The sequence below is a fragment of the Myripristis murdjan genome, chromosome 7 (assembly GCF_902150065.1).
Source record: "Myripristis murdjan chromosome 7, fMyrMur1.1, whole genome shotgun sequence".
NCBI classification, from domain to species: domain Eukaryota; kingdom Metazoa; phylum Chordata; class Actinopteri; order Holocentriformes; family Holocentridae; genus Myripristis; species Myripristis murdjan.
In genome coordinates this window covers 32,411,946-32,435,224 of record NC_043986.1, presented here as the reverse complement: position 1 = coordinate 32,435,224, position 23,279 = coordinate 32,411,946, and the positions used below count along the sequence as shown (strand labels likewise).

The 23,279-nt window shown below is 38.8% G+C and overlaps 1 protein-coding gene across 4 annotated transcripts in view; it reads right to left on the bottom strand.

The window, feature by feature from the left end:
- Positions 1 to 23,279, bottom strand: part of cep104 (centrosomal protein 104) — a 42,705-nt gene that overhangs the window by 19,051 nt on the left and 375 nt on the right. For 2 of the 4 annotated variants that reach the window (XM_030055061.1, XM_030055062.1), the window contains exons 2-12: positions 20,650 to 20,776; positions 19,416 to 19,589; positions 18,395 to 18,533; positions 16,314 to 16,376; positions 13,641 to 13,717; positions 12,142 to 12,310; positions 9,287 to 9,442; positions 8,416 to 8,643; positions 6,361 to 6,576; positions 4,886 to 5,053; positions 3,885 to 4,058 (exon numbers count right to left, since the gene is read on the bottom strand). In XM_030055061.1, the coding sequence (XP_029910921.1) occupies positions 3,885 to 4,058; positions 4,886 to 5,053; positions 6,361 to 6,576; positions 8,416 to 8,643; positions 9,287 to 9,442; positions 12,142 to 12,310; positions 13,641 to 13,717; positions 16,314 to 16,376; positions 18,395 to 18,533; positions 19,416 to 19,589; positions 20,650 to 20,762 (1,677 nt within the window). In that variant the 5' untranslated portion in view covers positions 20,763 to 20,776. Of the gene's footprint in view, positions 1 to 3,884; positions 4,059 to 4,885; positions 5,054 to 6,360; positions 6,577 to 8,415; positions 8,644 to 9,286; positions 9,443 to 12,141; positions 12,311 to 13,640; positions 13,718 to 16,313; positions 16,377 to 18,394; positions 18,534 to 19,415; positions 19,590 to 20,649; positions 20,777 to 21,545; positions 21,556 to 21,775; positions 21,782 to 23,279 lie in introns of all 4 variants that reach the window. The other 2 variants (XM_030055063.1, XM_030055064.1) reach the window with 2 other exon arrangements.

Below are 23,279 nucleotides of genomic sequence, written 5' to 3'. Positions count from 1 at the left end.
AAGCATAACTAGGAACACTGAAGCTCGTAAAGCTCTGTCAATATGTCCGTCTGTTCAACACTTTACTCCAAGGCAACATATCTCAAAATCCATGGGGTGGATTGCCATGAAGTTTGGTGAGCATACTCAAAGGATGCACTCCCTAGAGGATGAACCCTGTCAGTTTTGGACTTCAAGCCTCTTTGCACCCCATGACAACATCAGGCAGAAATGTGGCTCGTACACAATTTCTAAACACCTATTGGGCAGATTTCCATGAAATTTGGTAAGTACGTTTATTTTAGAGGTCAGCCCATCAGACACAAAAACATCAAAGACAAGGAGAAGAGGCCAAAGTTGATGCTAGAAACGTTGGGTTAATTGTGCTAGCAACGAAACATTCTGTAAGCTAGTTTAAAAGGATGTAGGAGAACTTTTGCAGATGCCTAAACCCTGTTTGAGACTCAACTGTAAGGCAGATGAACTGGCCACTTCATCTTCCCTATCTAAGAACGCTGATGTTAAAATATGAAACCTGCTGATAAAGGGGGCAGAACAGTTTTGAATGTGAATGTACAGTGACCAAGTAGTTTTTTTAAGAAAAGTGGGTTACCTACAATGTGAGACATTTACACCACGCTCTTCACCAAACCCAAAGACAGAAGTAGTCTTTTGCACAATTAAAGCTATCATGAAATCACCCTCAAAAAATGTTTGCCCCGGGGGCGCCCCGGTGGCTCACTGGTTGGGAGCGCGCACCATGTACCAGGGCTTAGTCCCGATTGCAGCGACTGGGATTCGAATCCGACCTCAGGTCCGTTGCTGCACGTCATTCCCTCTCTCTCCCCTGCCTTTCCTGTCTATCTCCACTGTGACTGTCAAGTAAAGCAGAAATCTTTAAAAAAAAAAAAAATGTTTGCCCCCTAGTCAGTTCCTTAGGGCCAAACATCTGCACAATGGATGATGATTTCCAAACAGAAGCCCACGAACTCATTGATCAGTTTCTGATGAGAGGATATCCACAAGATGTCCTAGATCAGGCATTTGCAAAGGGTTATGAGAAAAACAGAAATGAGCCCATCAAATTTAAACCCAAAAAGCAAAAAACATTATCTTATGTATTCAATACTACCTGTTTGCAACTTGACCGGAGGTATGTAATGCTATGAAAAAACACTGGAACATTTTATCTGTTGGCAAAATTGGCAAAGAGATCTTCAACTCCACTTTTCACTTTTTCTAGAACAAAGAATGCTGGTGAGACACTGGTGTATGCAGACACACAAAACCCCCATCTGCCAAGGACGTCTGGACAACGCCACAACATGCAGCTCCAGTTATGTTGTCTACTCTCTTGCATGTACTAAATGTGGCATCTAATATGTTGGGAGAACAAGGAGACAACTTACATTTGAAAACAATTAACATAAAAGTGGTATCTGTTGAGCTGATCCAAAATCAGCTATTATAATATGTGGTGTGTGTGTGTGTGTGTATACACACCACTAATATATGCACACAAACTGCTGGATAACTGAAGCCTTAGTTTAACAACAGCCACATGTGCGTATTAAGTGGTTTGCTAGTTCAGTGAAGACTAACTGTACCAAAACAACAGTGAAAGTAACTGCTCAGCCTTAAAACAACAAAAAGGCATCTGCAGGTTAGGGTTGAAATTTGTTGGAAGATGGTCTCGGCCTTACCCTTTGAATTTTATCCTCTCAGTGTAGTTGAGTCTTTAGATGTCTTTACCTCAAATAATATAAAATGAGCCCTTCTTTAGTGAGGTTTGATCAACCTAATGGGAACAAAGCCACTGATGTTATTGCTGACAATACCTTGGCGTCTGGCAGAACTCTATTCATAGGCCCTTAAACCTGATCTACATCAAAGACCTACCTGTTCTCTCCTCGATACATACTGCTCTATTCAAACCATCTTCGTGTAGTCACATGAAAAGGTTTTGGTAATACTTTATTTGGACTGTCCAAAGGTAATATTCAGCTTAGTATTACCTTTGTAGAAACTGAGTTCCACAACTGAGTAAATATAAATACTTAATTTTCTACCAATGTGATATCATTCATTTTGGATACTCCCAGTGAGACTTGCTTGTTCTCACAAGAGGGAAGCAGCTGACAGGTCAAAATTGGAGGATCTATTACTCTTGCATGAAGTAGCAAATACCACTACATGGATAAGAATCCAAATTATCACTTTAAGGTTAGTGATAGGGTTAGGTTGAAGTTAATACTAAGTTGAAGTTTGCAGAAAGCAAAGTGGTTTAAGAGGCATATATTCTCATTTTCAAAAATAATAGCATTAACAAACAATAACGAACAATAAGCATGTTTACATGCATTTTAATGATTGGGTTATTCCTCACATACAATACGTATCCGATTCTGAAATGCCATGAAAAACAGAAACTCTGTTTCCAAAATCAGGTTAACAGTTTAAGAGAAACCTGGTTACTACAGCTAGATTTGTTCTAGAGAAACCCATTTACTGGCCCATGTAGACCTTCACTCAGATTTCTGAACGTCTTCTCATGTGAGTTTATATGCTCCTCCCAAGTCAGCAATAAAAAACAGTCCAGGGAACGTCAGGAGTGGGTGGGGGACATGATTATTGACCTAGCACTTGCAAACAGGGTTTTTGAGTAATCAGAGTAATGCAACACATGCTTGCCAAATGGTGCAGTCAGATTTACTGTATATTCAGTCCAGAGATATTTTTTGCACATTACACTGAATCTGGATGTGACATCAAGAGTAGGCAAAGAGGAATATTTGAATAGCAGCAGCAGTATAAGCAATGGTAGAGGCATTAGCAAACATATCAACAGGAATTATTCAAAACAGATTCATTTCTATAACTAACATCTGTAACTATCCCTGCCTCAACGTGATCCAGGCTGCTTGTTGTTTATGTTGAAGTTTACAATCTGGGAGCACCAGATTATATACACAGCAGATATACAGCACTAGGTAATGGGACACAGCCATAATCAAAAGCCTTTTTTACACAGAGATTCTGCAATTCTGCAATACTGCTGAAAGAGCTGTCCTAAGGCGGCATGATGCTGCCCTAGTACGTGATTTTACATAGCATGTTGATGTCTGGAAGCAGAAGAATTCCATGTAACACAACAGTGTCACTAGGCCAGCTTTGCCAGATATTATGCAAAAGCCTGTTACACATTGCACATTACACAAGACTGAATGCAAATACGCACATTTTAACATGTCCAAAAGCCTGCTGCACATAGCGTATAAGAACATATCCAAGTATGCACAATATTTGAACAGGTTCATTGCTGCCACTTTAGAATAGAATAGAATAGAATAGAATAGAATGTCTTTATTGTCACTGTACAATGTACAACGAAATTAAAAGTGTGATCCCTAAATTTTAATTACCCTATCTCAGTTCACTGCTATATTCTTTCTTGATCAAACGTTATCTTCAGCTCCACTGACACCAAATTAACAGCATAAAACTCATGACGCCACTGCCACTGGTTCTAAGATTTGGTGAAGGTGAGCAGGGATTCTGCTCACTCTTGCGGTGGTGTTTGTAATATTGTTGTTATATTATGCCATGACACTGCTGCTATTGTTTCTGAATCAATTTGTGTTGTTTATTATTCAAGATACTTAGGCTTTTTTTTTATCAATTTGGGCAGATTTTGAGCAATTACTGGTTTCTGGAGTGCAAGTAAACATAATTAATGACAAATTAATAAGACAGAGCCCACCAGTCTCCTCAGCTGTGGACTCATTTGCTCCCAAAATTATACCATACAATATTTTTCAGAATAATTTACTGAGTTTAGAAAATAACACAAGCAGCACCTTCAATTTATTACATCACCAACAGGCCACTCCAGTGTAGCAAAATACCTGTATAAAGGCAGTTGCTGTTGCCCTGATGCGGCTGGATGAGTCTCCAGTCCTGGCCAACAGATTAGGCCAGGTCTGTTCCAGGCAGTGGGCCACCTCAGCCCGTCCCAGCCCCAGGCCTGGGATCAGCTGGCTCAGCAGCAGACGCAACAGCTTCAAAGAGGCCTGGAAAACCTGAGAGTGGGGGGTTAGAGTGGGGAGAATTTGTTGGACACGCAACAGACTTTCCAGGAAAAGCTCACACTAGGGTGAAGTCAATTAGCAGGGGGGTAAGATCTGGCAACATTTGGTTTGAGTGCTATGGAGCTGGTCAGGAAATGCAAATGTAGAGTGATGGCAGCAAACAGGACTTGAGAATGAGGCTTCCCTTTTATTTGGTGCTGACTAGAAAGCATTGACCAGTCTAATGAAATCCACAAAATAACAACCTGTATGGCTTACACAGCGAAATATAAGTGTTACTGTTGCTGACGTGGTTCTAACATATCAAGCAATTAGGAGAGTATATTTAACATGAACTCAATTGAGACACTTTAATGGAACAACAAATCAACCAGTTAAAAACTTAATAGAACCTCATATCAGTGTGGCTAAGAAAATAAATCATGTAATTACTGCCGGACTACCTTTTTTTCATTACCATACAAGCTGTATAAAACTTTCAGGGAAGTGTTACAAGGCCATCCTTGTCAAAACTGTTTGTTTAAGGGAGCCGGCTGTGAGAGAGAGAGAGAGCTGGGACTGCGCATGGGACAGCAGGATCATTGTAAATGGTTTCTGTGTAGGTGTGAGTGTGGGTTGTGTGTATGAATGTTATTTCTGTGGTAACAGGATTCTAGATAACATGACTGACAAATGACTCTGACTCTGACACATATAGGTCGGCATATCTGTTGGCTTTGACTGGGGTGCATTACTGTTTGCCACTTCTTTTCAGTTAAGCCATTACATCTTTCATAGTGTCACCTCCTCAAGACAGTCAACTACAGAAAACTACTCACAGATGACACTTTATCCGGGAGTCCCCTCTTAACCAGGAAGACCGCAGCTCTTATAATTTTTCTCAGCTCTTCTTTGGGAGTAGCGGGTAATACCTCCATTAGCTTCTTGTAAACAGCCAGCAGGGCATCTTCTCTGTGGGACCAGGATTTCGAATAAGCCCCGGCCACCTTGAAAGGAACAGTATGGGAAGCAGCAGAAAAGGAACACGCTGTGATATGATGCATATCAATTTAGATATTACAGCTCAGTAGAAGTGTGGCAGCCCAACTCTGCTGAGGTGTAATATCTAAATTGATATGCATGATATCACATACCTGTCCTTTGTCTGCTGCTTCCCATTCTGTTCCTTTCTAGGTGGCAGGACGGAAAATAGACAAGGGGCAGGATGTGATACCATGCATATCAATTTTGATATTACACCTCAGCAAAGTAGGACAGAGGTGTGGCTGTAGAAAGAATAGATTTGTCAGCTTACAGGTATGTATCAGCAGCACCAAAGTACTCAATCAAACTAAATAATGTCCTCAAGGATAGTGAAGCTTTTATGCAACTGTTTGCGTGCATGCTATCTGAAAACTGAAAATAATTTGCATAGAAAAAGTATCAGATATCCAAAAAGTCAGCTAACTGGCTTCCTGGTTATGTTAACAGTTGGTGTAGCAGACAAAAAAAAAGCATAGCTGGTCATGTTTTCTGAGAATTATCAGCAGAAATACAATACATCCTTAACTGGTTTGAATTCTTTGCTATTTTGGCTAGATTCTCAGATGGAAGGTCTCAAAGCAATACATTTGTATTAACGTAAAGCTGAACTTTGGTAGAGTGCTGGGTTGTGTAGTTACCTGGATGTGATACAAATCCACATGGTGGTGAAATTGCCTCATTAGTTGCTCTGTGGTCCCCTGGGTTGCTCTCCATTGACTTTCACAGCAAAACAGCTCCAAAAATAACACTTTCAGTGTATAAATAAATGCCCCCAAAGCAGATTATGCCAATATAAAAAACACCAAGTCAAGGAATTTTTTTATTTATTATTTTTTCTTTGTGTGTAATTATGATTATTTGTCAAAACTATCCAACTGCTTCTTCCTGGTACAAGGCTACTATACAAAAGGTTCCTCCAGACAATACCTTCCAGATCTACTTTTCAGTTCAAAAAGGAAAACAACAACAAAAGGAGCTGTTTAATATCTTCAAAAATGGTACTGAGATTTTATTCTTTTTATATTAGCATAATCTGTTTGCATTTTTTATGTGTTAAAAGTATTGTTTTGTGACTAGTTTTCATGCGCTATGGAAGTGAATGGAGAGACACAAGCATAGTATTCTGTATTAAAGCCCAGGGGAGGATGGAACAACTAATGAAGACATTTCACTGCCATGTCGCCTCATATCACACCCAGGTAACCATACAACCCAGCACTCTACCAAAGTTCAATTATGCCTTAAGACACCTTTTTGCATCATATCTTACCAGGCCATCTCCATACACCTCTATAGGAAGACTAGCCTCTCTCTGGGCCTTCTCTGTCAGAGGCTCCAGCTCTCCAGGTGTCCTGGAGCTGTATGGACTCCCTTGGGTATCAGAGTGCTCCTCAGCAGGGCTGGGGGTGGCCTCCTCTGGCCGGTCTTTCCTCTGGAGGGTTGGTAGTGGCCTCTCATCATAAGGCACACTGTTGACCTGAAAGCACTGGGCATTAGTAAACAAAATTTGATATTTTTGGAAATAGATTTTCTACTGTATGCTGTTGTCAATACAGCTTTTTACATTATAGGTCTACATTTCAACAGAAAAACAAATATCATTTCAACAACACAGATACTCCCTTAGTTAAAAGGCTAGAAAATAAATGATCTATACTTTCAAGCTTAATGTCAGGGTGTCAGTCCCTTATGTGAGATGAATAAAAAATTGGTGAACTGGTAACTACTCGTAACTGGCATTTTAGGACTGAATAGGCTGATCATTTAACATCATGATGGCTATGAACATTTAACCCCTCTATGCAAACCCATGCTCCCTTCACCCAGCTCAGTCTCCTGTGTCCCTGGGCCAACTGGCACCCTGCTGACTTACAAGGCTCAAAGCCCTGCCTTCAGGCCAGGTTGGCAGCCGCTAGAGTCAGCCAACTGTTGCACGCTTTTAATTAAATAGTGAAACCCAAACCTGTAGTAGGGCTGGTCTCACTGGGTGGTGAGTATAGTATAAAAGCCCCTGCTGGTCATAATCTCCCTATGTGCTCTATGCTCCAACACCACAGAGGATTAATGCAGGGGACATGTGTTCCCAAGTTGCTACAGTGGGCTGGATTATTTCTCAAACGATAACATGATTTGTGCGAGCACTACAAGCTACAGGTAATGCAATATCTTTCTTCACACTTTGCTGGGTTTCTCATCAAAGACTGCCAATACAACTGTCATATAAAATTAAAATAAACTTACAGTGAAATGTAAAAAAAAAACAAAAAAAAACACACACATACAAAATATGTAAACTGTATTTCCATCAGGTGAGTTGAAGTGATACCAGTGAATTTGCATGTTTAGTGTTAATATTAATAAAATGTATAAACTCAAAATCATTTCTTCTACCTTCTATCCAGGCCCTGGTTTCCATTCATTCCACTATGATAAGAAAATGAACTTTCAGAGACTTCAAACTTTCTTCCCACCAGTATTCCATCACCATAATAAAGTCATCCATATTAGTTTTGCTAAAAGCAGCAGCACTGTTGTGTTTTGATGACCTGAAATTGGCAGAGTGAAACGCTTACCCCACCAGAAAAAAAGTCCCTGCAGAAACATTTGTTTTACACAGGCCATAATAAGTCCCATCGTTTCTAAAAGGTGATGATTTTGTTAGCCATAGGAGCAGAACATGTTAAGGTGTGTGCTTCAACCAAAAATTGTAATTTTATTTTAATTAATTAATTTGATTTTGATTACATGTTGTGAGATCTTTCGTATGCCCGCATGATTTGCATAATGGTTTGTTCCAATGTAAAATGTGGGTAAACTGTATTATTTGTGTCAAACATTCAAAATCACTGGTATGGTCCTTTAATTAAGCAAGGTGTTACTTTTCTTTAGTGTCAGCCAGTACTGGCCATGTTTCATGCCTGGTATATAAAATCAAAACAAACAAATGCACATAATGCAACTAATGGTCAGCTACTCATGACCATTACTTATTCCACAGATATGTTGCGATTGTGTTATTTTTTATTTATTTATTTATTTATTTTTTATCACTTTTTTAAATCAAGAACAACCTTTTCTGCCTCATGACAGCATAGCAAACTTTTGGTGAGAGTCGGCTCTTGTTTTTTTTTGACTAGTTCCTGTGAAATAAAGATTCAAATACAGGTCCCTCTTGCTCCCTTTCAAAATATAAATGCAAGCTGCTGCCCAGAGGTCAACACCACAGCAAGTGCTTTCCTGGTATGATTCCCTATCATCCATCAAATCTGAGCTATTTTTGTGCGACTTGTGCATCTTAATGCACATTTGATGGGGTTGTACTAACATCTATCCTGGGTAGAGCTGCGTGGGAACAGGGTGTTGCTGACTGGTTGGTAGGTTTGGGGGTAACAGTGACTGGCTCAGGTACTGGTTCCTGTGGAAGGTTTGATTTCCTCCCTCTCCTGTTGGTTTCTGAGGAAATATGGGGCTTGGTGACGACTGAATGGTGGCCTGGAGAAGGCAGGAGGGATGGAGGGTCCTTGGTTGAGGAAGATTCTGCTGTCTTGGTGATCTGTTGATGTGGTGGGGAAAAAAAAGAGGATTTGCAATGAACATACAGTTCTTGTCCTTGATGTCAAGGGTTTCAGCTAGAGTCAAATTAATATATTAGACAAATAAAGCAGCTGCCCTATAGGCCACTCAGTGTCCTCCACCTCTCACATAATGGAAGCTTGTCCCTGGCTGCAAGCAGCAAATGTTTTTATGAATGCTATTTTTAATCAGATGGCTGACTACAGGAATCACTCCGGTGTGGTGTGGGAGGATGTTAGTCAACAGTCTGTAAAACCTGCAGTGAAACCTGCCTCACCCTGCCTTAAGGAGCAGATAACTCAACTAAAAGAATTTTATTAGCGTGTCTTTCAATGGAGCATTTTAGTGTCCCATAAATGGTCTAAATGCCATTTGAGAGACTTTTCCATTGTGAGAAGAAAAAAATTCTGCAGAAACCTTTAAACTGTATTTTTATGGACTTTTTAGGAATAAAACTTCATATATGTATTTAACAATACTGAAGATCAGTACAAAATATCTGCTACTGACAGCCTCAATCTGAAAATATTAGTATCACCATCAACCGTCAGCACCCCTATTGACACAACAGTCCAACTGGCATTCCAAGGGTTAAGAAATGCCATCAGTGGCCAGTGACTGACTGTTGCCATGTCCAGCAGGTTGTGGACCTCCAGCTGCTGATAAACTGTCTTCCTGTACTCCTCCATCTGCTCCTTCTTCCTCTTGGCCAGGTCATAGTCTTCCTTCTCTATGGCACAGCGCTTCTCCACATCATAGCGAGCCAAATGCTCCCCGACCTGAAAGAGTCAAGAACAATGACAGACAGACGAGTAGAAGTGAACATGGAAGCAGGGCTGTTGTAATCAAACCACACTCAATACCTGTCAGTATTGAGAGTGGTTTCAAGGCCACTTTTTGGACATCTTGGACTTGTTTCTGTCATCTGCCCGTTTTGATTAAAACTCTTGGTTCCCCCTGCGACTGAATGTTTACTTTTTCCTGCCTGTCCAAACATTTTCAATGTTGCATTTTTCTCCACCTGTTCTACTTTCATTAATTCATTAAATTTCAAGTTTTACAGATTCCACCTGAGTAAAAAAGGGATTGTCCACTATGCATTGATTAGTTGTGTGTAGCAGAGCTGCTGCACACAGATCTATACCTCGATCTAACCGTAGTAAATCCTCAAGAAAATCTACAATCATTGCTTTTTTTCATTTGGAAAGAGATGTTTATTGCTCATTCTCTTCCTGAAATTAACTTGATTTGTTCTGTCCTTGGTCTCGACAACCTCTTTTAACCTGGTCTTGTCTTGAACTCTGTTGGGCATGATTTTGGAATAGACTTGGGCTTGACTTACAGCTCCGCACAGTAACGTAAGCTCTGTGTGGAAAAAGGCAGCTCCTGTTCAACATAATCCTATGCCACAGAGTGAATCATTTACAGGCTGGAAATCTGACTGCAACTTCCAGTAAGTCAGACAGGTCATTTCTTTATGGGGAAATTCCATTAAGCTGAATTCAGTTGTTAACTTGATGCCAAGCAATGCAGTTGCAAATAATGTGACTGAATGATTTTGGATAATGCCGCGTGATTCCCTACTCTCTCTCTCAATCTCGCAATTGAACTCCCAAATGCAGCACATTCTGATCTGTGATACCATCTCGTTGAGCCTCTCAGCTTCCTCTAAGACTAAATTCAGTGCAAGAAATCCACTCTGACCTTTTCTCAGTCTTCTCTATCAGTCGGGTATTTCCAAAGGACATATAACACCATAAATGATCCTTTGACATAATCCTAATGTGCAATGACAAGGGATTTTCAGCATGACCACCTTGGCAACTGCTTTGTCTGACATGATAATTTCCCACGGTAACAAGGTGTTATTGTGTGTGTGTGTGTGTGTGTGTGTGTACATTTGCTCATTATTTGGTTACAGGGACGTTCGTGGTTGGAGGTAACAAAGGGAAAGCGACTACTCTAAGGCCACCACTGCAGCTGTTGAGCTTATTAAGAATTCATGGTCAGCATGGTAACGGTCTATACAAAGGTGGTTGGTAACAGGAATCTGAGCAATGTTTAAAGACTACAGTTACAACAACTGGAGACAGTGGAGAACAGTAACAAAAAAACTAAGCCTTTACAAAGGTGAGATTTGCAAAAGATATATTAATATTAGTAGCGGGGGCTACTGGTTTGCAGTGATGTCTCGAACTAAACAATTTCTTTAACCAAATTAAACATCAATCATAGATTTTATAGTCTATATAAAGCTTCCTATTTATTTAACTCATCAAATGCAAACAATTCTACTTTATCTACCTACAAGCATAATCCAAGACTGTACGGGAATATTTGTAGTTTGTAATGTGGTAAACTACATACAAAGGGGGGTTGGGAATAAGTCATTCTGGAAGTAATGTTATTCAGGCAACTAGTTCAGTCCTGCCCTGACATTAAAAAGTACCATACATAGCGCCTTTCTAAAAATGAGGACCACCTTTCCATAATCTGCATTGTTTCCAGTTTCAAAGATGCTGCTGCAGCTTGTTTACACTATTCCTGATGGCAATTCTCTGTTTGTTTTGAAGCAGAGAGAAAAACAAGTACCAATAACGGCTCTTTCTAACAGCCAATATGCATTCTGACCAGGTAAGCGAACATGAAGTTGAAAGTGCAGTTATGATACTTGTGAATATAGAATATAGTTGGTGCACACTGAAATCCGCAATGTAGAGGCCACAGAGGCTGCCAGTATTCTTGGCAATACTCACACAGCAATTATACAAATGTCTCAAAATCAATTTGCCAATAATTTATTGATGTTAAAATGCTATACACTGTGCTAGTCAGGAGTAGAGCCTCTTCAGTGCTGCAAATTAGCTCCCACTGCTAGAAATATACAAGGTATTATTCATTGCTACTGAATGCAGAGTCACTGTTAAGCAGTAGTCAGTATTAGCAGAGTGTAATCCAAAAAAAGAACCATACTGGATCTGAAAACAGGGTTTCAGACCAAAAATCAAAATCAGCACATCTGCAGGTTAGGGTCAAATATAAGACTTTTTATGACTTTTAAAGTCCTTATTAATGCTACCTGGAATTTATGACCAACTTAACAACCAAGAGAAAGAAACAAAAAACTGGCAAAAACATCCCATTTGCAGTTTTGAAACTATCAAAGTATAGTTTAAGAAAATGGACAGGACAGTGTTCACAGGTATGACGTCCAACTGTGTGTATTAAAGCAGATGCAAAGATATTTCACAGGTTTCACATGTCTTCTTGATTAAAAAGCACATGAATTACACTCAGTGAAAATGATTTTATACACTAAATACGCTGTAACATATCTAAATCTTTTTCATATCCTTACATTTAAATAAGAGTTTTTAAGAGTTTGCAGGGATTCACTGATTGAAACTTTTCCATCGTGCCACTGCTACTAAAAAAAATCCTCGGGGAGACACTGGTATTTGTAGCACATACTGCTTACCTTCTGTAGGTCGGCAATGGCCTGCTTCAGACTCTTGGCCAGCTCAAATTTTTCTTGGCGAACCATGTCCTGCTTCCTCTGGTCCAGAAGCCGGATGATGTGGGCAACTTCAGGATCCTGGTACATGTCAAAGGCCAGGTCGTCCAGGGGAGAGATGGACTCACACTTACTGGGATGGGGGGGGGGCAGATTCAGGGTTACCTCATTTTAAGTAGGGTGGATGTTTTCCACTGTGTTTTCCCTTCTGAAAAATCTTAAAATTCTGTCTTAGCTTGGCTTTAAGTATAATTCAATTTATACACATGCACTACAGTGATCATTTGTACAAAGGGATAACATGAGGTCTGAGTTTGTGACAATTATTACGTTAAATATAAAAAACACAATCTGGTGCCTAAAATCCATAGTGGCCATTAACTGACTCAATCAGATACATTTTAACCCTTTGAAAGCTGAGCAAATTAACTTGATTTCTTTCACAAACATGGGGAAAAGGTGATGAGCAAATTTGTAAAATAAATAAATAAATTAGCACAAAAAACAGCAACATGAAAATGACAAAAAAAAAACAAAATCAAAAAAGAAAAAACTTACAATTTCATAACAAACCCCACCCCCCCAAAAAACTACAAAAAAGAAAGAAAGAAAGAAAGAAAGTGATGGCTCACAGGTTGAAATGAAACCTTTAAAAATAAAAGCCATACCATATCATTTTGCATGTTTAGTTTAATATCTACAAAATGTGCATACTCCACGTTTCTGCTAATATTTCCGCTAACATTTTCCCAAAGCGAGGTATTTTAGACCTCACACACACACCAGTATTCCATCACTGTAATAAAGTCATCCACATTAGTTTTCCACTGTTGTGTTTTGATGTTTTGCGATGAAATGGGACGGAGTGAAATGGTTCCTCCACCAGAAAATAGTCACTGGGAAAATGTTTGTTTTTACACAGCCAATTATCAGTTCTGTGTTTAATAATAGCGATGACCTTGGTTGCCACAGATTATAAGGTGGCTGTTTCAATCAAAAATTCAAAATTGAAAATCAGGGGATTTGATTATATGCTATCATTTGCAAAATGGCTTGCTGCAGTGTAGAATTTGAGAAAACTGAAGTAAATGATTAAAAAAGACTCTAATTTAATGAGATAGTGCTTTAGGTTTAGATGCAGGTATAGAAATGCATGCCTCATTATCGAATAAATGGGTAAGATCCAGGCTAGGTGTTGTGCAATTACAGATCTGAGAGGAAAAACACGGACCAACCCCGGGAGTGAAACCCTGAGGTGAAATGTCCCTCTGATTAAAATAAATAACAACTATTTCGAAATGTGTTTTCCTCTTTGCATGGGCTCCTTTGGCCGCCACCTGCTTTGACTTAAAAATGCAAGTGACCTTGAGTGCCTTATTGGTTAGCTTCCAGACTAAATGGCTTTGCTGAACAATGTTATTGTCACAAGACAAAGAAACTGGGGTTCAATGGCCGAGCCTCACCCCATGTAGGTCGTGTCCAAGGTCGCATCCAGCTGGGTAGTGTTGAGGTAGTGCTCGATCAGCTGCTCTCTGCTTGGCTGGGGGTAAACAGATGGACAAATTACACACACACACACACACACACACACACACATATATACTTGTATGCTGTCTTAAAAGCGACCTTCCATTAACTGCACTTATTTCTTAACATTATAACATCAGCTATTCATTGACCTCACCCACAACCCAGCCTTAACTTAACACTATCCATAAAACAGCCCTTTTTAAAAGTGGCAAAATGGCTTTATGTCAAACTGCTCCTCACAATGGTAGTACAATCCCACTTCCTCACTCACACACAGCCACACACACTGTTATACCTATCTCAACACCCCCTGGCTACAGCCATATGCTGATATCTGTCAATTACTGTGGAAACCACAATCATGAGAACGTAAAGAATCACCAGGTAATGAGAACAAAAAATGGCACATGTTGATGATGTCATGCTGACATTACCTAGAAAGCACCAAGCTTAAAAATACATTTGAAATTATGAGAAACAAACATCCTGGAGGGGGCATAGCGCCACCTTTGCCAGCCCATTAACAACTAGAAAGAGGGAAGTATGAAAAAAGACATTTTCCTGAAATCAAAATTAGATGTAGTCATTTTAAAAAGACTCCTCATCAAAGTAAAACCTATGAAATACTGTGGAAGAGAAAAGGTAGAAAAATATGTATTAACCTGCCACAATTTCTGACTGGTACAATGAAGAAATAAATGTTGTGAATGCTGATTTTATGTCGTTAAATAAACATATCTTTTGGTTCATGGGTAGAATTTTTGATGCTATTAATATTCAGGAAAATCAGGAAAAGATTTTAAATGCGCTTTTACCTAAATTAATTCCTACGTGTCTACAATTTGCACTTTTTATGTCTAAAAGAATAATCTCCTTAAATCATTTTATTTCTTATCATATACTTTATTTTAATTTATTCTTCTGTTATTGTTAGTCTGGTATTATGGAAGAGGGTTAGGGCCACACAAAAAATGAGAATAATTCTGTTGAGATTAATCTGAATTCTGAGGGGAAAAAAAATTTATTTTGAATTTTGAGAATTTTGAGATTAAAGTAAGAAACCTTTATTCTCAAAATTCTGAGATTTAAAAATGCATTCTGAGGTTATTTTCAGAATTCTGAGATTAACTTAAGAACGCTTTTTTAAATGTTTTTTTATTTTGTGTGGCTCTAATCCTCTTCAGTAGTTTCTATTGTCATTTTATCAAATTCTGTATTTTATTTTGCTGTTGTGACGCACTGTATAAGTATGTTTGGAAATGTGCTATACAAATAATACTAATAACAACAACAATAATAATAACAATAATTTGTAGTGAAAGTATTGTCACATTTTCACTGGTAACTGAAAGTGGAAACATGTGGAGTTCTGGTTGTTGAGCCAATAAAGCACCTTTGAACTGAAAATGGAACTGACTCATTAGGGTCATTGTGTGTGTGAGAGTGTGTGTGTGTGTGTGTTTTAAACCATCACACAGTTATGGAAAGTGTGTCGTCACCAAAAGGCCTGCCCCTTGCATGCATATCTTATCCAGTGCCTTTTGAAGCGACTCAGTGTCCCTCCATAAGACTCAGTGTCACAGTGAACCCGACTTCCATCCATAGAGCAGACATAAGAGAACAAGATGTAACCAACCCACTGGGCAGGATCACTGCTGTGGTCGAGGTGCTCACAGTCAGATTAACAGAACAACAATGCACAGCTTGTTCACTGGAATCTGTGTGAGAGTGTGTGTATGTGTCTTTGTATGTCTGTGTGTGTGTGTGTGTTGTGTGTGTGTTTGCTTTAAGGTGCTCTCTTTCCTCCAGGAGCTGTCCGTCTGCAGGTCTATCTGATTACACCAGCTAACTAAAGGCCTCCTGTGCGATTACACACTGCCTTCCCTCTCTGTCTCATTACTACATTCCTCACACATGCACACACTCACACACACACACACACACACACAGTCAAGGTAAACACACGTGCACGTATGCATGCTTATGTTGTATCTCTGGATTACCGCAGATAAATGTAAATAATAGTATCATTATTGGTACTGAACTTTTTGAAACTCTTTTCACATTTTTTGTAAGGACCAAAAAGTGCCCCAAGAGGAAAACAGGCTCTTTCGAATCCAGTTGGAAGCAAAAAAATGGCTGGGCAATCACAAGGAAATGTCCTGTGCTTTGGTCAAGTGTTGATTCTACTCAGAAGTATATTTGGGGATTTTGTGTGGTCTTAGACATACATTTAAACTACAAATGATAATATCATTACACCATTTTTCTCTCCAAGAAACTCCATTTCTGGTGTTATGAGACAATACATTGATGGACTAAATCACATGTGACTCTGGCTTTTATAAAATTATGCTACGCCACATGACAGTGCATCATATAATTAACCTTCATTTAGCATGTTTCACATTTTATGATGGTGAAAGCTAAAAACTTGTGGGAATAAAGTCAACTCAATTCAAAAGTGACTCATGACAGGGACGTTTCTTCACAGAATCACAACACAACAGCACCACCTGCTGTTGTGCAAATGCAAGTTCAGCAATGGGTGTCAAAATACAGATGAACCAGACATAAGGGACAAACGTTCAAGAGTGCTCACTTACAATTGTGTTAAAAGCATTGCCATCCAAAGAATCTCCCAGAACATTGATGGCAACCAAAGCAACCTGAAATTATAAACAGATGTTGGTGAGGTGGCTGAATGAAACAGAAGTGTGAGTGAAAGTGGAAAAGTAAAAATCAATGCATATGAAAGGTGGATTATTAAATGTGTGGCCTCCCTTTCACCATATCACAACTAGCAAATTGCAGTTGCCTGTTTTACAACGATCTGGAATTTCAGATAAATTTGACAACCAATATAAAGACAGAAAGCTGACAAAATCAGACTATTTCTATTTGCAGATCACTTCTTAAAGATCACAGATGTGCAGAGTGGCTAGCGCAGTGGTTCTCAAACGTTTTTGGCTTCAGTACCCCCTTTCCTTGATTTCTCAATCCAAGTATCCCCTTTACCTGACTTCAATACTTTGCTTAGAAAACTGCAACAGAAAACCATAGCTGTCTTTCAATGAATGAAAATTAACCCACTTTTTGAAGAATATAACATTTCAAATAAGAAATGGGGTGAAAGACTTGTAATTAGTGCCTCCTGAGCAGGTTTATTTGAAAACTGTGGCCATAACATTTCAGTAACTCAAGGTTAAGGTATTTTCTTTTGAACTGGTTCTTCTGGGTTGTTTGCAGGAGGTTCTCATTTTAAGAGCCACTTCATCTTTTACTGACTTCATTGCTAGCTAGCCTTCAAGTTCAAATGGCTAAAGTGCACTTCTGATGTCTTCTGCACTGCTTGCCACAACATTCAAAAAATAGTATTTTTTTTCTTATAAGTATAGTTCTGTTTCATGTTTTAATCTTACTATTATTATCTGAAAATTCCAAAGGAGTCCTAGTCACTGTAGGGAGAAAAAAAATTACACAGCCTGGGGAGGGGGGTTATACTCAGAATTTTTTAGATTAAAGTTGTAAATTTACAAGAAAAAACCTTGGATATCCTCTGAGTTTCAAGTGGTAAATTCACAAGAAAAAAATCATAAATTTGTGAGAAAAATGCTTAAAAATTCTGAGATTGTAAAGTCACAAATTTACAAGAAAAAAACTGGGGAAAATACTTTTTGTTCTACTTATCTTTCTTACACTTATAAAGAAAGCACATGGCTTGACTTTGCGAGGTTGAATCAGCCACACGCTGCAGACGCTGCTGCTCGCTGTGTATCAGGCCTGCAGCTGGTGACCTCATCAAATTCTACTTTGCAGTCAGTAACAGTATGTTGTTTTCTTCTGAACAGGCCCAAGTCACAGCAACATCTCTTCAAAGTTTGGATGCTGATGAAAATATTGTGATTCTGGGCTCAAATCACGCATCAATCAAGCAATTTTTTTTGTCCCTACAGCGACCCTTGTATGCTGTCGTAGAAAATGTATACTTTTAAAGTACTGTAATATATTTATGATTTATTCTTATATTTTTCTATTTTCAGACTTCTCCCACATACCCCTATGGTGGCTCAAAGTACCACTAGAGGTACGCGCACCCACATTTGAGCGATGTGGGGCTTGAGTATGGAAGTCTGCTGTGGATGTTCTTCTGGACGTGCAGTGAAAGAAAGAAAGCTGACTGTTTACTTGTGCAGCATGTTCATTGGTGGCTAATGGGTGAACATGTGCTCTGGGTGTCCAGGAGGGTATTTCAGAAAGCAGGATTAGCAAGTAAGCCGGATAACTGTAAAAAAAAAAAATGTTATGCAACATCTTCTGAAATTTTGTTTATTACTAGCATCATCAACATGCATGATTTAACCATATTCCAAAAGCAACTATTCAGCTTCTGCTTTATAGATTCAGCCTCTGCTTTATAGAGTCAGTATCACCAGGATGGCATAATCCTTTTACACAGATATCTAGCTAACTTGTTAATCCAGCTTTGCGAAATTCTCCCCAGTTATGCAACTCATGGCTGTTGGTTGGTTTCTTCTACTACTTTTCTTCAATTCATTCTCCATACTTTTGTCTTAATTGGTTTGATTTAATTGTAGTACTTTAGGTTGCTGTCTCTGTGTCTTTTATTCTGAGTAAAGTACTTTGTGAACACTGTTTTTCAAATAAAGCTTATCCTACAGAGTACCTGATTGTAGAGGTTGTAGCGGTTGACATGGTTTCTGTGGAAGGTTATTCTCAAGTACAATCCGATGGCATCTACGTGGATGGACTTCAGCTCCCGGGCTTTGAAGCCTGTCTTCTCATTGTCCGATAAACAGACATACCTGTGGTAAAAGTAATCATATATGATCTTTACTTGTATACTTTTATTAAACAAAAGTTACAAAAGTACTTTAAAAGTGGGTACAATAAGTTTGAGTTTATTAAACAATATAAGCAACATATTTACATAATCTAAACTTGCTTGTCAAGAAGCAGAAGGAAAACCGAAAATAAAAAAAATTCAAAGTACATAAAATCACAAAAACTTGTAGCCACACAGCAAAAAATGAAGCAAAGCATGAAAATGCACCATCCCTGACAATATACTATGTAATCCCAACACCATCGTAGTAATAATCAAGAAGCCACTTTGTAACTGATTCTGTATCACAGTCCGATCGCAATGTCCTGGGTTCAAATCCAACCTCAGGCACCTTACAGCATGTCATACCCTCTTTCTCCCCTGCCCATCCTGTCTCTCTCTACCGTGACTGTCAAATTAAGCAGGAATGCCAAAAAAAAAAAAAATCTACACAAAAATGGCTCAGCTAGGCTTAATGGTTTGATGTTAATGTTGTGCCAATGTTAGCTGCTCAGAAATAACTACAACAGTTTGGAGGCAATCAGGATTTTAAAAACAGGATGGAGCGTGGATTGTGTTAATTTTTGCCTTCCACTGGCATGTTTGCTCCACTTCAGACTCAGCAGTCACTCTGTCAGTCAGCAGTTAGGTCTAGAGCAGCAGATTTTTGGTGTTTAATATCCTCTGTTTATTTAATACATGCTCTTCATTGCTGTTTCCAATAGCATTCTGCTGCAATAACCTAATTTCCCCAGATGGATCACTGAAGTTTCATGTTATCTTAACCTAAATTCATATTACTGATTAAAAGATGCAAAGAGCTGCAAATCAAAACTGTCCACAGGCTGATCTGCAGTCTCACCCCAGTCTGCGGAAATGCCCAGCGAGCCCCGGGGTGCTGGCATCAGGGAGGGTGTCTCCGATGTGGAACTCCACCTTGGTTGGGATGAGGTACTGGTGGGCCAGCAGCTGCAGCTTCCTCACCCTGCAGCGCTCCACCAGCTGAATGGTGATCTGCTGAGGGTAGGAGCATAACCTATGGAAGACACAAATATCACTGTTGTGTACTGTTGTGTGGGGTTTGCATTTTCTCCCTATATTTGCGTGGGTTTTCCTCCAGGTGCTCTGGTCTCTGCCCACAGTCCAAAGGCATGCAGATCATGCAAATTCAGAGCACTCATTTTTGACACATAGCAGTACCAATAGCAGGTAAACACAGGTGTTTCAAATTATATTAATGAAGGTTCTGTTCTATTTAAGTGCACCAGAGCCTTTCCAGTGAGCCAGAATGAACAATAACAGGACCCTGGCTCTGGTACACCTCTCATTGTCTCATTGCTTTCCTGCGAATGCATGCTGGGACAGGCAATAGCAAATATATGTTTGGATTTGTAATTGTAGGATCGAATTTGCAATTGTACAATGAGATTGTTTAAATATGTTTCTGATGTAATTAGTAGCTCATGTTTCATTTAACTCAATTTCCCCAGACAGTGGCAAATTAGTATTAGGCTATTTGTGAATTTTGTCCTTTAGTACTGGATGTGCCTATCAAGAAGGGAAACCAGTGGCTTCACCTCTTGGTTGACCTTGTGGAGTGCTGTAAATTCATTAAGCCTCCAGTTACATCTGTATTCTGATTTTCAGAAAGGATTAAACAAGATCATTGTTCTTACAAAACAATAATAAGCCTGTTCAGTACTTAAAACGTGAAATGGAATCACTCTGATTTATTTTAGCCACTGGCAAATGACCTTGCAGCATATCAGATGAAATGAAATTTCAGGCTGAAAATTAGAACTGTAATATGACTCGCTATGCAAGACACAGCTTTTGATTAAAAGCTCATGGTTTAAATTTCATGAGGGACATTGTGGCTTAAAGGTCAAGAATACCAACTAGCACCAAAACACCACTGCAAGACATTTCCCATGGCCAAAAAAAGATGCATCCTGCTGTGATTTGGAAATGGCAATGGAAAAGGCTGTTTTAAATCAAGCAGTTCAGAGTCCACTAGAGAGTTGGAGAATGTGTATATTCTTGTCGAAATAATACAGCTAATGTCGACTTCAAAATAAAGCACAATGTTGAAGTACCTGGTGGATCTCCAGCCACTGACAGAAGGTGCATGGACCATCAGTTCTGTGGCACTGAAGTTGTCCTCGTGTCCAGAAGAGCTGACCACGATGAATCCAATCTTTCTGGTCATCCCTCTGGTCGACACTGACACAACACAGACAAATGAGAAGGGTGTATTCTTTTCACTTGATCCATGCATTAATTTACAATTTTGTGACATTATATATACCTTTTTTCCTACGTTGGAATAGAAATTAGGCGTCTATCAAAAAGGATGTTACCTTACACATTTGTCACTATAAATATACAGAACTCTTGGGAAAATAACTGGTTGAAAGATTCAAGCTCCACATAAAATGTCCAGTGTATTTTATTGTTTTGACTTCTTTTGTTTCTAAATATTTTACTGTTTCTATCTTCTTTTTGTTTATCTCCATATTTTTATTTTTATCTTATTGACATTTGTTTTTGCTGCCTCTGTTTGTTTTTCAACTGATCACCTGGTTTTATCGCACAGTATTTGCAGTATTAAAAGGTTTTAAACTGCCTGTTTTTATTTTAGTCTTGTTTTTTTTTTTTATATTGTTAAGCACTTTGGGCAACACTGCTTGTATGAAAGGTGTTATATAAATGAAGTATTATCATTAGCAGTAGTATTATTATTGTTATAATTATTATTATATTTATTGTAAATCTGCAGGATTTACAGGACAGCACCATTCACCAGCCACATACTCTAAGTGTTACAGGATTGTGAAGGGATTTTCTCTGTAACTGGCTTTTGAGCTGCATTGATAAGACGTACTGTCTCCACACCACCAAGGCCATAAGTCTGGGGCACGCCATACAAGATATAGGCTACTAAGACAAGGCCAGGCAGACTGGTGCCTTTCATGACCACAGGGCTGTTGACATCTAACATACTTAGATAAGAATTCTCCTTAAAAATAAGGCATGCCAGTGAGCAACCCCCAGAATTGTTGTGGTACTACACACTGTTCACACTCGCCGTGCTCATACTCTCTCCTCCTCAGCTGAACATTAATAAACATCTTTTGCATAAGATCGCAGTCTCCTGAGATCTCCTTCACTCTGAGAGTTGACAGGAATCTCGTTTATTTTCCATCACGAGGGATCTGTTACAAGATGCTGTTGGATGACACCCACCGTTTATTTCGAGATTATTTTCCAGGCCATATTACATCACTACACTTGTTTTAATGAAGATTTCACCACAAAAATGAACATTTATCTTACTACAGGCTGGATATGGCTGACTCCCCACTATCAAACATCATGACAAGTCAACTTCGACACTGCCAAAGCAGTTTGTTGATCAGGGCCGTAGATCAAGGCTACTCAACCATTTTTATGCAGCCCGCCACTGTCATATAATAAAAATACTATTCCATCTAATTACTGACTTTCAGTCTGTGGACAATTCATTTCTATCACTAACATTTTGTGAATGAAGCCTGTTCAATATTAACCTCTAGGCAAGCTGCCCATTCTGTTCACATTTTGGGAATAAAGCCTCATTTTGTTGTAACTTGATCATTTCATCATTAATAATTGCATGACAATCTTTTATTCAGTGAAGTTTGGCCTTGGATGGAAATTTCCTGTTTCCTGTATGTTTCATTAATTTTTAGACTAGTCATGTAGCCTGTGACAAAATTATTGTTGAAATGTTTAAAATAGGACAGACATTTTTAGCTTGCGGCCCTTGGACACATCTGAATTTTGCTGAGTGGCCCCTGAGCCATCTTAAGTTGAGTAGCCCTGTTGTAGATGTTCATACCTTAAGTTGGTATGTCAAAGTCATAGGCTTGATATTTACCAATAAAACACATACACTACCAACTTCTAGTCATGAAGTAGTTTTTGCTTATTCTGGTTGGGTTTCTGCTTTCATCGTTGTTTACACTTTTCTTGCTTTATTTTTTTCTGCTTTGATTAATTTTAGCCTTTCATGTTTTTTCACTGTGTTAGTTTTCTTAATGTGTTTCTATGCCTCTGTAACACTTTGAATTTGCGTATGAATGGTGCTACAGAGACAAGCTTGCCTTGCCTTGTCTTTACCAATCAGAGGGCCTGTGCTGTAACAATCTAATTTGGCAAATTGTTACAAATTAGCAAAGTGTTACCAATTTAAGTCAGCTTTTAGAACCTGGGTCGCACTGCTGCTCGCTGTTCATTTAAATGTAAACAATAAAAAGTCTGCTAGACTAAAAACTTAAATAAACAGTAAAATAAACAATAAACACTTTAAAATGTTAAAATGTTAAAAACAAATAAATAAAGGCCAACACAAAATTAATTAATTAATTAATTAATTAATTAATTAATTAATTAATTTAAAAAAAAAAAAAAAAAACTAAATAAGCACAAGAGTAAAAATAACCAGAGAGGCGAGGGTCCTAAATATGAAAACCAGTGATTACACTGAAAAGCTATGGCTTTAACATTAAAGCCAGACTGAAACAACTAGCCTGGTGTGTGTGTGTGTGTGTGTGTGTGTGTGTGTGTGTGTGTGTGTGTGTGTGTGTGTGTGTGTGTGGGAGGGTCTTGACGATGTGTAAAAGTTCTCACGTCATGTCATGATAATTGAGGGGCGTATGCCGGCGGATAAGAGAGACTAAATGAG